A 16639-nucleotide genomic window follows, 5' to 3' on the forward strand; every position below is an offset into this window, starting at 1 on the left:
GGGGGGGGCGTGGTTGGTGTGGTACGGATGCGAAAGTAGTGGGAGCTCTCTTCAATTCTTTTTTTTGCTTTGCTTTTTTGCTTCCTTCCGGCCCCCCACAGCGGCTGTGCCGTGCCCAGAGGACCCGACCGCCACGCTGCCATTGAGAGAGATGTGCTCGATGGGACGTGTGAGACCTGAGGTGACGGTCATGCGGCTCTTGCTTTCCGGGGTTGAGCGGCTTTTTGCATGATGGTTCTTCTTCTGTTGGCGGATGACGGCCGAGTGGCTCTTCCATTCGATTGGTGTTGAGAGGTTTTCTGCATGACGATTCCGCTTCTGTTGATGGATGACAGCCATGCGACTCTTCTCTTTCGTTGGTGTTGAGATGCTCTCTGCATAACGGTCCCTCGTTTGTGAGAGCATGACAGCGCTACTACCACTGCCTAGGATAGACTTCTGTACTTCCTGTTCTTGCACAGTCCGGAAAAAGTGAATTGGCTCTCGGGTTTGCCGTCTCTGATTGGACAAAAGAGCTTATGCGAGCACTTAGGTTCTGTTCAGCGATCAAAATGGCAAGGTCGTCCCGTACAACACCGGTACGCTGACCGATCTGACTAAGAAGTATAAATGGGCTAGGCTATGGGCTGCTCGTTCCCGTTATCGACTTTGTCTGTTCAGAAATCGTTGGCGAAGAAGGTATCCAATTGGAATGGCTATACGACGATATGAGATTATGGTTAGCTGAGAAGCGATTCTTAAAGTTTGATTGGCTATAGTAGGCTTCCGTTATACGCTTGGGTGTAGTTGACTGAGCCACAGCGTCATAGCTAATGGCCAAACCTGAAGCTTGTTGAGCACACGGCATTGAGGAAGCAATTTCGACCAAAGTTTAATGTCGGGGAGCCTGAGGATTGCATATGACAGAAGCATTGGCATCCGCTTCTCACATGACGATGCTGCTCGCACTCTTAATGTTGAGGCGGCTGGACCCCTCTTTTCTCCATATCTATCGCATCCATCTGGAAAGGAATGGAAGGTTGATGTTCGGTACGGCGCGGAAGATCCCAACACATAACTGGCTGCCGGCAGCATCCGCGGGATAGCCACGCGAGCGGTTGGCCCACAGCGTGCATGGAAAGGCCAGAATCTCACCAAGAGGCCAATGACGGGATTTCTGGGGCAAGGGCGGGTGAGATTTGTTGGCCGCGCAGCGTGCAGCGGCTGCATGGGCGGTAAACAGGAAGATCAGCCAGCTCAGTTCCCAGATCCGGGGAAGTCGCTGGAGTCGTTCACCGTCGCACGCAGACGTCCAGCGGGCGCACGCTCGTGACAGTTGCTTGTCCGGCCGGCGTCAACAAGCCAGCGGGCGGCTCCAGGTGCGGTGACCTGGGTGTGGAGAGCAGGCGCACCGACGTGGGCATTCCAATAGAAACGATCTTCTAGGGCTGGCGGCGATTGTTGCCGTGGACGGATAGGCGGATCCCACCTCTCTCCACCAGCGTGGCCGACCAGCCGTGCGCAGAGGCCGGCCGGGCCTCAGGTGGGCAGGGTTTGGATGGATACGGCGCACGTCAGCGGCCACCACCTCGGCCCTGACGATGGAAGGGCGCACTCGGGCGAGCTGGGCGAAGGGCTGCGATCGCGCACGGGTGTTTTCCTCCGGCGTCCGTCTCGCATGGCACCCCGGGGCGGCGGACGGCAGCACGGGAGCGGTGTCGCAGAGGCGCTGGTGCGGGGGTGCTCTCGTCATATGTGCCGTCACGAGCAGGCATGACTGGCGGAGAAGGGTTTTCACGAGGTTCGCGGCGTCGCAGAGTGTGGCAGCGCGCGCAGAGTCGCATCCGCCCTGGGCTTTCGTGTCCGTTTTTAGAGTGGCTAATCACGGCGCCCGCCAAGCTAGTGCGCCTGCCGGGGGGCGCTCAACCGCGCGGGAGCAGGCAGGAGCAGGCAGGCAGGAGCAGGCAGGCAGGAGCTCTCTCCCACTGCCTGCCTCACGTGCGGAGAAGCGAGATTGCGACCGCGTCGACCGGCGCTGCGCACGCACGATACGCACGATACTCCACGCAACCGGCAGCGCGATTGAATACCACGGCCACGTCCGCCAGTTGCGCGACAGCTGGGCAGCGATTGCGCAGATCGCAGTTTGCCGGGCGGGCCTCAGCCTCCAGCGGCGCGCTAGGCCCGCTGGGCCAGGACGTCTATCGCCGGCGAATCAAGGGCCCCTTGGCTGCGGCGGGCTCCTGCGGCGGGCTCTGTAGCGGCTGACGGCGTGCTAAAAGCGATGAGAGGCAGCGCTGAGGAAACGGGCGGCTCTGTACTTATCTGGCAGCTGTCTCACCTCGCTCGCACGCACGCACGCACACACTGCTCCCCGCCTAGCCACTCGCCGCCAGGACCCCCGTCCGCGCATATCGTTTAGCAGCACGCAAAATTGCCGGCATCCCGATCGAGTATAACGCCGTCGTCACGAAACAGGACGGCGCTTCTGGCCGACACTTCCAAGCATCGCGCCCAGCCTGCCGCTCTCGCCCTGCTCCTCCCGCTCCTCAGGCCCCAATCCGCGCAGCCTACGGTCCTGCAGCGACCAACACCTCGTCCGCCAGCCATCACCCGCCCGAGCGCAGCATACCGAGTCTCCTTTCTTCGTGTACATACCTAATTCTCGCGCCCCTTCATTCCATTCCACATGCTCATGCGACTCCACCGGCCGTGAGCTGCACCGACTTCTACCCCCGTAGCTGGCCCAATCCGCCTCTCTCCACGCCCGTCCGCAACCATGACCACCCGTAAGACCTCCTCCCCTGCTCTTGTGCCACTGCATCCGCTCATCACCCCTCCCCAGCTAACATAGCGACGCCCTCGTCCGTCGTGGCGAGCGACCCCGTCTCGTCGGCCATCGCATCGGCGACGTCGGACATCTCCTCCATCGTTTCCTCCGTCACGTCGTCCGTTGTTCCGTCGTCGTCGTCGGCGGTTAGTAGCACCTCTCCTTCTCTGTCCTCTTCGGCTGCTGCTGCTACAAGCAGTGCTCCCAGCAGTACTGCAAGCAGCGCAACAAGCAGCGATTCCTCCTCCTCCCTAGAACCTTCCTCATCAGAGGCGCAGACTTCCTCCGCTGTCCCGAGTTCGTCTGAGGCCACAACGAGCTCTTCGGCCCCTGCGACTACAGCTCAGTCCTCCACCACTACTTCGGCTCCCGCTTCTTCCACCACCGAGGCTGCAGCGACGACGAGCGCCTCTGCCGAATCTTCTGCCACCTCGGCATCATCCGAATCCTCGGAGTCCTCTTCGCAAACCACGACGAGATCCCCGAGCACGACTGTATACACATCCGTAGTTACGAAGTCTGCCAGCGGCACTGGTACTAACACTGGCCCTGTCGTCGTTACCGTCACCGCCACAAGCGTTTCCGACCCCTCTGGCACCTCTGGCAGCGACTCGGCTGCCGCGACCAGCTCCGAAGGTGCATCCCTCCAGTCCAGCAGCAATGGGTCTGATGACAGCGGTGGCCTCTCGACGGGTGGAAAGACGGCGGTTGCTGTTGTCGTTCCGGTAGTTGTCGTTGCTTTGCTCGTTGCGGCCGGCATCTTTTTCTGGAGGAAGCGCAAGCAAAGGAAGATTGCCGAGGAGGACCGGAGGAAGGAGGTCGAGGAGTATGGCTTCAACCCGAACCACGATCCCACGCTGCCGGCTGTCGGAGGCTTCGGCGGAGAACAGATGGCGGAGGATTCCAGCGGCTACCGTGGCTGGGGCAACACCACCACCGCGTCCACCAACCGCAAGGCTTCCACGACCATTTCCGGCGGATTGACTGCCTTCTCGGACACGGGCAGCCAGCCCGGAGGCTACCACAGCCCTGGCTCACCTACGAATCCCAGCAATGCGGATTCTGGAGATCCATTGATGCATCGCCGAGAGACGATGGATTCGGAAGGCATTGGAGCGCTGGGCGGAGCACCCGTCACCAACAAGCGCGCGTCGGACATTCACCGTGGGCCTTCCAACGCCTCGTCGTCCTACTCGGGCGCAGGGCGATCAGACAGCTCGGACAATGGTCACATGCAGATGAACAATCCGCAGGACTACTATGCCGACAACGGTTACTACCAAGCATACAATCCGCAATTCGATGGCCAACCCATCGTGCAGAATGTAGCGGCCAGACGGAACACGCGGATCGAGAACCCAGCGCACTACCCTCCGGCAGGCAACTCGGGCATTGCGCAAAACTTCTGATCTGGGATACCCTTTTTGTGTGATTTCTGTTCGTTCGTTGGTTCTTTCGCAACCATCTGTTTCTACTACCCAACCCCGTCGCGGGTTCACGGCGTTAACATTTGCTCACTATCTTGTTCGTGGGCTGGGATCGTTTTGTCAACTCCCAGCGTCGCTCGTCGTTGTGCATGAACTGCTACAGGTCCCGAACCATCATAAAAGGCGCATACCGCAGTCGTACACACCCTTCCACTTTGCTGTTCAGTTTTCAGGCGGAAATATCGATTGTACTCGCTACTCTTTGCTTTTTGGACTTTTCATCTCCCTTTTCTGTTGCTCGTTACCCATCATCTCTTTTTTTTTTGAACTACTACATCTTACCTAATGCTGCCGCCGACACATACGCCAAACACCGATTCATTCTCGCTTTTTTACAATCTTTACACCACACTATCGACAAACACAATCCACGCGCCCAGTTGGATTGGACATCTAGGCTGCTGGCCATTTGTACGAGTCGCTCTTCTACTGTCCTGACCGGGAACGAGTTGAAAGGGCTGCACGCGAGCGCGAGAACAGGGGAAGGGAGGAGCAGTTGTTTTATGGGCCGTTTTTGAATGAATGCAGGGGCGTGGAGGGGGAAATGTGAACGACGACTGAACAAAAATGGCCAAACCACATAGAGGAGCGAAAGCAAACATGAACAAGATCTATTTATTTGTTATTGCAAAACCACAAGCCCAACTCTTTACCGTTGTCTGTTGGTTTTTTTCCTTTTTCGATTGACGGCGTCCATTGAGGTATCTTTCTCTTTGCGTTGACTCTCTCGCGCTACTGCTCTCACTCACTCTCGTATGCTTTTCGCCGTGCAAACCTGGTAGTATGATGACAACGACGAACCCCACACAGACCGATGTCATCACACAAGCGATTGACGCAATCGCAATCGCCAGGCCAGGGTCTCTCGTCTCCTCACTTTTTTTTCCTTGGATCTTCCAACCGGTCAACATAGTTAATCACACACACACACAGTAAGGATCTCTCTCTCGCCTCACTCGCTTCCACCCGAAGGCGACGACCAGGGAAGTCGGTGCGAATAGCGAACATCTTGTTTTTTTCTTTCCCTTTCCCCCATGACATGCATTATTACCGTTTCCAAAAGTCTCACAACTTCAACAACCCGTGTCTTTGCGTACGTAAAAACCCGTGCCACACCCTGAAATACGAAAACAACCGGGTGACGTCAATCGAATGATGAGAAGCGTCTCGACTCTCGAGAGTCGAGAGTCGAGACGTGTCACCCTGGTTTATTTTTGGGGGGCTGTTGCGGACGTTTGCCTCGTTTGGGGTTGATTGGCATGGGACCGGGGTCTTGTGGGGAATGCCTCGCCCCCCCGTTGTGGGGAGGGATGGGCCCTGCTTGCTTTGTGTGTCGCAGCGTCATACCTATCTATCGTCGGGCGGGTCGTTTGGCCGAGACCTTTTTTTTTTTTTTTTTCGTTCTCTTCTTTCTGGTGATCGGGCCGGCGAAGGGGAGTCGAGTCGAAGGCAGGTCAAGTCGAGTCAGTTGGCGTTGGGTGGTTTTGCTCTCTCTCTCTCTCCGCAACTCTCTCGTTGATGCGCGGTTGCATGGCCTTTTTTCATATGGGAGCCACGCTTTCCTTGATTTCCTTTTTTCTCTTCTCCCCTTTCCTCATCAACGATCTTTCGATACCACAGTTGGTGGCAGCAGTCCTACGGCGCACACCTGCCTCCATATAATCTTTCCAGACGCCATCACTCCGCAGCTGCTCTTCTTCCTATACCTATATATTCCCATGACCATAACCTGCCTTTTTGCTCCCCAAACCGTCGTCAACAAGCTTTCCTATCTCTTTCCCCCCGCCCTCTTTCCCCGGCGCCCCAGGGCCCCCTTTGCACCAAACCAAAAACCAAAACAAAACCTTAAATCATGTCACAACAGCACCGCCACCGCCGGCGGCGGCCGGCGGAGGGAGCGGGTGATGAGGATGAGGACGATAGGGCGCGGGAGACGGGGCGGTGCTGCGTGACGACGACGACGACGACGACGACGACGATAATGACGGCGGCGACCCCCTCCGCCTTCGGATCGGCGATAAAGTCTTCGTCAAACTCCATCACGGGTACAAGACCCTGGGACACGCGAATAGAATGTTCTCTTTCCAGAGGGTGGGTCCTTTTCCCATCAAAGCCAAAGTCGGAAATCCACCCCGTAATCTCCATCGCACACCTCGAGCCGGCCCCAAGGGATCCTGATCCCTACGGTCGGAACGCCTATCCAGAGCCCGGTCCCGTCGCGGAATGGGACGAAGAGGACCCTCCTTACGAAATCTCAACCCTCCTTGACCGTCGCGAGGCGCAGATACATGGTAAGACGGTCCGGAAGTACTTGGTATAGTAGAAGGGCTGGGGCCCTGCCTATAACTGTTGGCTCACGGAAGAGGCTCTGTATGGTGCGAAGGAACTCGTTGTGGAATACGACGAGAAGCACCTACGGTAGGCGGCTTAGACCTCGCGCAGGAGGAGAGGCCGCTCTGACTGACATTATCCTCGACAAGCCCCCCATTTGGTAAGGGAGACCCGGAATGACTGGTGAGAGCCATTTCCAGGAAGGTGATCCAATTAGTATCCATAGCCACGTCTCTCTTTCCTGTTCGCTTCCTTTTGTTTTCCCTTTGTATCCCGGCGGGACGTGTCTTTTCCATTCTGTCTCCCATGTTCCAGACGTTTGCTTCTGGCGTCTTTGCCTGTATTCCCTGCATGACCGGCGTGCAACGACCGCCACAAACCACCCCCCCTTCCACTAAGCCCTCCAAAACACCCTCCCCCTTCACTACCTGACGAAACGCAGTGAGTAACGCCGAGCACGGCTCTTCCAACGATACTGGTACGGGTAGTCTCATGTAGCTGTAGTACGGCTCTTGCACTCGCATCAGGAGCAGAGAGGGGATGTGTGGGCTTACCATAGCAGCAGGGTACAACTAACGCTCGATGAATGAATGCTTCAGCTCCGCATGGCATTCGTATGACAGATTTCATGTGGAGCGTTGAGACCAAGTGACGCGTCTCAGACGCCGCTCGCTCTAGAGGGACTCAAGTGGCATTTTTAGCACAAGAGGACGGCCTCGAGATGGTCTGGAGCCAATGATAGAACAAGCAAACATGGTAACGAATGCATCGCGCCTTAAGCATTGCGAGTCATACGTGCTATCGTCCAACTTTAAGCGGTGATAACTTATAACACCTAGGAAAACAAGAAGAAAGGGATAACAAGGGGACAAACAAGAAGGAACATCCAATCTAATGCGTTCTTTGGGGGAATATGAGAGAGCCGCCTACCATACCGCCAATGCAAGTCCTTGTCTCACCACAAATGCATAAATCATGACCCAGCCGGGAAGAGAGAAGAAGAGAGAGAGAAGTAATAGGGTAAGACGGTGGGAAAGGTATGATTTTTGTGCCCGACGTTAACGCAAGCTCAAGAGAGAAGCAGGAGAAAGAAGGAAACCAACCAAAGCAAGAAACAGATAAGAATGACCTTCTATATCCTCGGATGTACTAAATGACTACAGAAAGCCTTCTCCCAAAACATGCGTCCCTTGAAACAACTCTTGGAAGACTTTCTATCCTAGATATCGATGGTTTCGTTGAAGTGGAGGACGCCTTCACGGTTAAAGTACCCATCAATGCGATCGGATGAAGGCTGGTCCGGCAAGGATGATTGCTGTGTGGACAGATCCGTGATGAGAACGAGACCGGCTGTCTTTACCGACTCGATGAGTGCAGGCGCAAGATTCTGTTTTTTGATCTGTAAGCGCTAGATAAATCAAGGCAAAATGCATGATACATACCAACAAGCGTGAGCTGCAAATCAGACCCATCAAGTTGTTGTTCTGCGCCACCTGCACAGCCTCCTTCACCGAGATTGTTGTGCGGCCGCTGCTGTGCACCTTCTGCCGGTCGGCTGCAGCTTCGATCGGGTCTGCGCCAAGCTCGTTCCCGAGAAGGACGGGGTCTATCGGCACATTAGCGTTGGTCAATCTTTCTGGACGGAGCATTACGAACAGTTGGGCTGCTTCCAGTTCAATGCCGTACACATGTCCGCGTTGAAACTGGAGAAAACAATCGACCTCGCTGCCGCTCCGGCTTGCTCGCGCAGATTACGAGCGTCATGGAACACAATGTTCAAAAGCGTGTCTGCGAAAGTATTGATGTTCGGCGTGGGCCCGAGCCTCAGTGTCTCTTCCTCGACGCGATTGGGATACAGTATGTGTAGCTCGATGCGAACATCGACGGGCAAGCGGTTGATGGCGTCCTTCAAACTGACGTATGAGTTTGCGAGAATCTGATGAATGGTCGGAACTATAGGCTGTTAGATGGCCAGATTGTGAGCAGAGTGCCGAGCGCTTACTGTCATGGGCTGGAGTGCTCGCCAAAGCAGCCAGCGCAGACTCTCCACCGCCGTTCTCGGCGCCGATATAGAGGAACTCTTCAGACGTCAAACGCGAGACGGGTATGCCAAGCCTGCCATACTTCACCTTCCATTGCGGGCACAGGACTGGCACACCGTCGCAGGTCATCTGTACGAAGAGCCTCACGTAGTCGCCTGACAAACTGGATCCGGTAATCAGAGCGCTTGGTGACTCGTCGAGCTGGCTGGTAGCTTTCCAGTACGTGGCAAAGTGAGTGATCTCTAGCGGGGGCCCTGGGAAGGGAGTGACAATGTTGAACTGGAATTTGATACGGCCGATTGTCCGTAGTCTTGGGTCAAATAGACCGAGATTACAGAAACCTGAGCTGGATTCCCTGTTTCTAAAGACCGTGGACGAAGCTTCAGTTCTAGCGATGACCTTGGCTCCGAAGGTTGGGTAGACATCGAAATCGATGCTGAAAATGTCGAGATTGTCGACCTGGAAGGAGATGACCTTGTTTTCTTCTGACATCGGGAGTGTGATGTTTCGCGGGATCAAATCCGAGGATTTCGATGCGATGGTCAGGCGCGCAGCAGGATATTTGCTGTCCTCATAGAACCGTATAGGCTCTGAATCCAAAGCGCCGAAGTTGATGACGACAAAGGTCTTGTTCTCAAGGAAGTTGTGGCCGTATCTCCTGATGGGGATGATGGGAGGAGGCAGAGATAGATCGGGAATCCCATCCACTTCCATTGCCATAGGTTGTGGAGTGCTGGATGGCGGAGGACCAGCAGAGAGCATCGGAGGCTCCGGTACAGCTGGGGGCGGCATTGGAGCATCCTGGGAAACAGTCGCCAGTAGTTTCATGCATTCCAGATGGCCTTCCCACGTAGCATAGTACATTACTGTGAGGCCCTTTTCATCCTTGACATGCACGCTGACGCCACAGTCCAAAAGTGTTTTCAAACAAACCACATGCCCCTCGCTTGCTGCATGGAACAACGGTGTCCACTGGTAAAGTTTGTCAGGCTGGTCCAGGTTTACCCCGTAATCTCTAAGTAGCAAGCATATGCGCGGGTTCTTGCCGGACCGTGCCACCAGATGTTGGGGATACAAGCCCTCGGCATCAGGCAGAATCTGCGGATTCGCCTGCAACAGAAGCTCGACTATGGGCTGCAGTCCATGTTGGCAGGCAAGATTGAGGGGAATGTGATCCGACTCTCCGGTAGGATCGATTCGGGCATTATGTTGGAGCAAGCTCTGGACGCAAGAAAGGTGGTTGTGGACAATGCTGTGGATTAAAGGCGTGAAGCCATCGTGATCCTTGAAATCGACCGTATCTGGCGCCGTGGTGACAAGGTCTTGGATCATGCCGACATGGCCGTGCATGCAGGCGTAATGGAGAGGAATCCTGCCGTACACGTCGGATGCCCTGACATCGGCATTGCCTCCAAGCCCGATCTTCAGGACTAGCGACCGACCCGAGATGGCCGCCTTATGCAGGCAATTCCTTGCGTTGACATCGTCGCCTTGATCAAGATCAACGAGGTTGGTGTCAAGCATGACCTTCAAGGCACTCTCCGGCGCATCGTAGGCGGTAGCAAGGAATGCCTTGGTGATGCGATCTCTTGCATCGGGCAAGACAACAACGCGGCTGATCCACTCCTCGACACCTGAAATATTGCCAGATGTGATGGTCTGCAGGATTTGAGGATCGGCATCGGTGTCGGCATCATGTAACCTGTTGGGGAACTCGGAAGGTACCGATGTGGTGTACTGCATCTGCTCACCCTCGGCCCAGGCGGCGAAGTCCAGGAGGCTGGTGGTCGCCTGGTCGGAGAGATCGCTGATGACCTCTCTGTTGAAACATGGCTGCACCTCAACAGCGCGCGAGATGTAAAGCTCTTTCGTACGGGACTTGGCTGAGTTAGTCTAGTGAGAAGGGAAAAGAATGTGAGAGCGAACCTTTGATGTTTTGTCCCACTACAAAGCGGTTAGTAAAGTCTTGATAGTGATGACGCGGCCCATCGAAATTGCATCAGCCGGACGCAGAGGAGAGGGCTCGCACCTTCTTGAGGATTTTGGAGAAGGCAGTGGCGTTGATTTCGACGAACTGCTGCAGCTTGTTGAGATCATTGCTGAAAAGACGGAAGGCCTCCTCCAGGATGACGTATTTGGAGGAGAGCTTGGAGATGGGGATGGGCTGCGACTGGAGCGACCGCTTCTTCTCCAGCAGGGTGCTCAGACGCAACTTCAACTCGGCTTCCTTCTGCAGGTAAAGCTTGTTGACCTTTTCAAGCTCTCGCTCAAGCCGAAAGAAGAAAGTGGCCTTGTTGGCCTGGAGAGAGGTCTGCGGATCACCCTGACTAGGCTCGTTTTGGGCATAGATCACAGGAGTGGCGCTCAACTTCTTGATGAGCTGGAGAGCAGGTCAGATGGCGAAGAGGGCAGGCGGGTGGACGGGCGGAACAAACCTTCTTGAGGGCCTTGTAATCGACAAAGCTCGCGGCGTACTCGGGAAAGTCGAGCTGTCGCTTCTGGATGTGCTTGCCGAACTTCCTGGACAGGGCAGCGAATCAGCGCCATGCCGCATCGGGGCAGATACGGGATCGATGGTAGTCGGCAGCGGTCGTGCGTGGGCGGAGAGGACGACGACTCACATGGTGCACGAAGATCAGGCTGGAATGTGCGTGCTCGTCAGGACTGGGCGGAGATGGCGCCGCGGCCGGTCACGGCCACGGAGAAGAGAGCTGGCGGAGACGCGGAGCTCTCTCACAGCAGCGATGCGGAACCGAAGGGCGTCTGGCGGGCCGGTGCCGTGGTCAGAACCTAGGGAGCTGGCGGCTGCAAAGTCGAAATGGGAAGACGTCCAGCTGAGTCTTTAGGCGGGCTACGGCGTGGCGGGGCTGCACAGCAATTGGACGGCGACGGCGAGGCGCATGTGAGAGTCACGCGGCGGAGGCAGAAATCAAACAGCGGTGGTTTGCAGCAGGAGCGTTGGAGCACGCACCTGTCGGCTGGCGTTCTGAGGGCAGCGACGCCTCGCGCCGGTGTTGCAGTCAGCCAATGGCCGCTGCCGCTTGAGAACGTGGCCAAGTCTGCGCTGCGCTATGCCCAAACTGTCACCCCTACGGCAGCCCAGAGCCACCCGTTGGACAAACACCAGACCCGTCTTCTCGCGAAGCGCCCGTCCGCGAGCCCACGCCCGCGCCCCGCTGCAGAAAAAAACGCACCCGCCTACTGCGCCATGACGTCATGTCACATGTGTCCCTACCCGGACCGCTCTGCTGGGACCCGCCTTGCCGTCAACACCTCCGTCTTCACGCCGCACAACTCAATTTTTATATGAGAGTCTGAACTGCCATCCAGAGAGCTACACAAGCTATTCTATACGGACCCCCCACCTTGAGTCTCGAAAGCCTCTCATCTGTGATTTTTTTTGGGACTATTCCCCCACATGCTCTTCCACAAGCTTCTTCAACTCAGCCGACTACCTCTCCCCACCGCTGCCTGTTTCTGCTTTGGTCTGCTCGAAACTTCTGTGAAGACAACAAATGAGAGCTGGTATCCTTCCTTCGCTTGCAAACCCGAAAACAATCCTGGACTCCAACGCTGCAACCAGGCGTCGAGAAGATGCTCGCTCATAGCCCGTAAGCGTCCCACCCATCAAGATCCACACTGCCCCGCCGGACCTTGGTCCCATTCGACGTGCTCTCTGATCGGTCAAACTGTGTTCGGACGGCGGCGTCCGTACCCAGCTCTTGGTCATGTCACAGCTCATCGTCCTCCAGCTCCGACGGCTTCAGCAGACCACCCACCTTCATCGCACGCTCGCGCTCCTGGTCCTTGGCAGCCTTGGCCGCTTGCTCGCGTTCTTCCGCGAAGAGCTCCGCGTTGTCTCCAGAGAACTCCTTCAGCGAGATAAGGAAGTCACGGAGAATGAGCTTGAACCGGTTCAGGTCCGAGTTGGTCGCAAGCAGCCCATCGATGAAGTTCGAGATTTGCAGCCTGGCTACGGTCAGCGTCGCTACACCATCGAGCATAGGCTTTCACTTACGTCTGCAGGTTGGGGAAGGCGTTGGCGAGGAGGTTTCCGGTGAAGTTCTTGAGGAAGTCCTGGTTCGAAGTGCCAGCAGGAGCCATCTCCGGAGTGTAGATTGGCCCGCTGATCTTGCCCGACTCAACGAGCCAGAACATCCTGGCAAGCAGCGACGACTGGTGCTTGAAGCCAGCCTTGTGGTCGTTGTCCGTGAGCACGAAAAACACATCTTGCAAGATCGTCGTGTAGAAACTCTGGAAGAAGGTATTGCACGTCACCGGGTCCGTCTCCGACATGTTGGAGATGAGTTCAAAGCACATGCTGAGACCAGCACCCTCAACCTCACGGTTGTCGTGCTTACTCGCCCACATGCATGAGTCGATGACGAACTTGAACGAGCGCGCATCGAGTTTGAGGAGGGCCGGGAAGCAACGGAGGTTGATGGTGCGGAGAAGCTTGAAGAACTCGACGCGGTGGTCAGGGTACTCTGAGAAATCCTTGTTAATCATGTCCAGGGTGCATTCAAAGACGGCGTCCATGATGTTCATGATTTGATCCTCCATCAAGCTCTGTTTACTGTTAGCAGGGCATCCCTTACGCAAAAGGGAAATGCAAATACAAATGTTTGCATGAACCGGCTGAGATTGGGTCTCCAACGTACATGTAGCTTGTTGATGATGGTGGTCATCACGTTCAGCACCTCGGCTTCACGGGCATCAGGTACGTTGCGCTTGTAGTCGAGGAGCACGGCCTCCAACAAGCCGGGGACCAACGTGTTATGAACCATCTCCAGATCATCTGCTCTCTCGACATACGTGTTGATGAGCTTCAAGATCTCCTTCTTGACGGTACGAAGACCGCGGACCTTGGGCATCTTGGTTGCAATGTTGCCGTCACGCTGCACACCCTCGTCGATCAGGCCACTGGCTGCGCGGAACATGGTGAGCATATCCAAATAGATCCGGCCAATCTGAGGATAAAAGTAGCTGCCAATTGAAGTGCAAGCAGCGACATTCGTCTTCATGATGTTGCCAATGATCTTGATGGTCTCGCCGTCCTGGAGAATGCTCGGATCGGTGTTTGCTGACTGGATGATGGAGTCCCATGCAGCGTTGGGAAGAGACATAAGCTCTTGAATGAGACGCTCTTGGATGCTCTTCTGGCCTTGCGCACTGATCATGTAACCGCAGGCCTCGTAAAACGTGTGGATTTGCTGAGGCGAGAGATCCATGGTGATCTTGCGGAGGTTACGGACAATCTCATCAATGAAGGGCTCCGTCTCTCCAGGCTGTAGAGCCACAAAGTGACGCCTACACTTGTTGGCGATCTTGATGAAAGTATCACAAGCCATGTCCTGGACACCTGCGATGGGTTAGCTGTAGCTTTCGAGGGGGGTGGTTTCCGGACGTACCCTCGTGAGTCTCGTGCATGAACTCGAACAGCTTGTTGACGACAGTCTTCAGGAATTTCCAGTGCGCCTTCAGGAATCTGGGGTATTGGCCGACAATGTACATGATGTTAGATGCGACAACAGCCTTGTTGTCCTTGCCGCGCTTCATTTCCGTCAGGCCGAGCAGATCCTTGATGACAGTAACCAAGAATCTCTTCTCAGTTTCCTCGTTCATTGCACCAGAAATCGATCCAATGGCCCAACAGAGAGTGTTGCAGTTAGCCCAAGACCATTCCGAGCCATCGACTTGTCGGGCGAGCTTCTCGGACATGATCTGCTCAGTATCGTTGACGTCCAGATGCGTCAAAAACACCAAGCACTCCCTCGTCGACTTGTAGAGTTGGATGGTGTCACTCTCCTTGACGAATTCGCGGACGATTTCACCCTCATCGTTCTCCACAATCAAAACTTCCTCGGGCCTGACCATCTTCTCGATCATGACCTGGCGCAAGTTGGAGAGCACTTCGGCGTACTTGTGCTTACGCAGTGGGTAGTTGGCAAGAATGGCAGGGTCCCGCGCACCGCCGTTCGCCATGCTGCCGAGGCCCATGTTGATGAGTGGGTTGATATCGCCGATCGGGAGCTGCTGCATCTCATCGTACAGTTCCGAAACAAGCTTCGTCCAGTACTCCAAGCAAATCTTAAAAATCTCGCGATCCTCAATCTGGCTGATACGGATGAGGTAGAAATGGCCGTGAATCAGGAAATCGCGGTTCGGCAGATTCTCAATAATGCTCAGATGCATCGAGAAGTAGTTACACAGGAACAAGGCCAGGTTCTGAACAAATTCCTGGTCTCTGCTGTTGCTCTGCGCGTAAGTGCTCTTCAGGTCCATCGAAAGCGGAATGATCTTGGAAATTTCGGTGAGCGTCTCAGTGAACATTTGGACAAGCTTCTCGTTGTATGCCGGCTCAGTGTGCAGGCCCGCGATTTCGGTCAAGCACTTGAGCGTAATGTTACGGAACTCGGGAACCTCCAAAAACCGGCTGCGAAGGGTCTCGATAAGGCTGATGCCGCTAGGGGGAGTCTCGAAAATGTAGCCAAGCGGAATCCAATTGAGGAAACGCAATAGAGTCTCCAGGGTGGCTTTGATCAGGGAAGCCTGCTCGGCGGTCCTCAAGACTTCAGAACAGAGCTGATAGATGGAAGTGAACTCGTCGCACATGCTCTGTTTGAGCTCCTTCGTTTTGGAGGAAGTCATCTGGTCGGCCGAGTAGTCGAAGACCTCTTCCGACAGTAGCCTAAGAATGACCATGTTGTTTTCGCAGATGGGAAGGCTGCTGTGGCAGGAGGAAATGATCTCGTTGATGAAGGTGGGCCAGTTGTGGGGCCATTCCTGCTTCAGGATGGAGACGAGAACGAGGTTCAGCTTGTTGAGGAGGGTGCGCTGGTTCCTGAGGCTCTCCTCGGTGCTGGAGGTTTGGATGATGAAGTTGACGACGAAGTTGCGGATACCTACACGCCGTTAGGATATTCAAGAGTGGCCGCAGCCCACAGCCTTCATACCTTGACATTGGTCTCTGGGAAGAACCTTCCACCTCGTCATGATCACATTGTCCAGGACTTGCAGGCCCAGGTCTACCCCAACAGTCAGCTTCGCTGTTGTTCCAACACGGGGCCGGGATACTTGCACTTGGTCTGCGGATACTGGGCATCTTGTAATATCTTATCGACCAGCAGCCATGCGTCGGGGTTCTCTTTGAACTAGGGCCAAATTTGTCAGCGCCATCGAGGCTGTGGTGAGGGGTATGCGGCCGTACCTGGTTCAGCGAGGCTTGCGCTTGTTTTTGCTGTAAAGCAGAGAGTGTCAGCACATGCGAGTCGGAGGCAGAGTTGCACGCGTAGAAGCACGTACGGTGTCGCCTCGACCCTCATAAAAGGCGCGGACGGTCGCGTCCAGCTCCTCGATTGACATGGACATCTTGAGAGCTGGACTGAGAAGATGCGGCTCGATTTAGAGCGGGAACGACGGGGCGGGGTGTGTGGAAGGGCGCGCGCTCAATGCCGAGGCGGGGTGGGCATGCGCGAGGGTGAGGTTGAGGTAGGTTTGCTCGGCGCGGGACGTAACGCGATGGGATGGCGGGGCAGGGTTGGGCGCGCGGGCGCAGGCAGGCTGAAGGAACCGCTCAGCGCGTGGAAAATTGGGGCAGCGACGGGCGCAGGCGGTGCTCGGGGGAGAGAGAAGGTAGACGCCTCGACGTGGCAAAGTCGAGAGGCAGATGCACGCGAAAAGGTGACGGCGGATAAGAAGGACGTGCAGCAGCGGCGCCTCTGGTTCACGACGCGGCGGGACAGCAACCCCGGTTTGAGGATTATCCGGGTGCCGGCGGCTGCCAGCTGAGCTACAGGATTTGCTGGAAAGCTCCACTCCTCATCGCAGTCTTCTCACTTGCTTCATCTCTCCGCCCCTGCTCCCACAGAAACCCCGAGCGCTGTCCGCCCGCCCGTCCGCCCGCACCGGCCCTGATATACTGCACTGCGGGTATCTCGACTGCGGCGGATGCGACACGTCCCTTCCAG

At 55.9% G+C, this 16639-nt stretch overlaps 3 protein-coding genes across 3 annotated transcripts; 2 read left to right on the plus strand and 1 right to left on the minus strand.

Moving 5' to 3' along the window:
- Positions 1-2758: 2758 nt before the first annotated feature.
- Positions 2759-4218, plus strand: BKCO1_1110001 (transmembrane alpha-helix domain-containing protein; the record flags this gene model as incomplete). Its single annotated transcript, XM_020270461.1, has 2 exons — positions 2759-2768; positions 2825-4218. The coding sequence occupies 2 exons, from the start codon at positions 2759-2761 to the stop codon at positions 4216-4218; spliced, it is 1404 nt and encodes a 467-aa protein (XP_020125057.1).
- A 2059-nt stretch (positions 4219-6277) lies between these two features.
- BKCO1_1110002 (uncharacterized protein) lies at positions 6278-6807 on the plus strand (the record flags this gene model as incomplete). Its single annotated transcript, XM_020270466.1, has 3 exons — positions 6278-6587; positions 6660-6714; positions 6777-6807. The coding sequence occupies 3 exons, from the start codon at positions 6278-6280 to the stop codon at positions 6805-6807; spliced, it is 396 nt and encodes a 131-aa protein (XP_020125058.1).
- Positions 6808-7846: 1039 nt separating this feature from the next.
- On the minus strand, positions 7847-16040 carry BKCO1_1110003 (exportin-1; the record flags this gene model as incomplete). The annotated part of the gene is made up of 17 exons (XM_020270467.1): positions 7847-8014; positions 8070-8233; positions 8284-8580; positions 8630-10547; positions 10699-11049; positions 11105-11189; positions 11641-11738; positions 11792-11870; positions 12294-12390; positions 12442-12638; positions 12688-13238; positions 13331-14031; positions 14081-15574; positions 15626-15697; positions 15751-15823; positions 15880-15909; positions 15975-16040. 17 exons carry the CDS (start codon positions 16038-16040, stop codon positions 7847-7849), a joined length of 6441 nt encoding a protein of 2146 aa, XP_020125059.1.
- Positions 16041-16639: the final 599 nt, after the last annotated feature.

The sequence above is a fragment of the Diplodia corticola genome (assembly GCF_001883845.1).
Source record: "Diplodia corticola strain CBS 112549 chromosome Unknown scaffold111, whole genome shotgun sequence".
Taxonomy (NCBI): Eukaryota; Fungi; Ascomycota; class Dothideomycetes; order Botryosphaeriales; family Botryosphaeriaceae; genus Diplodia; species Diplodia corticola.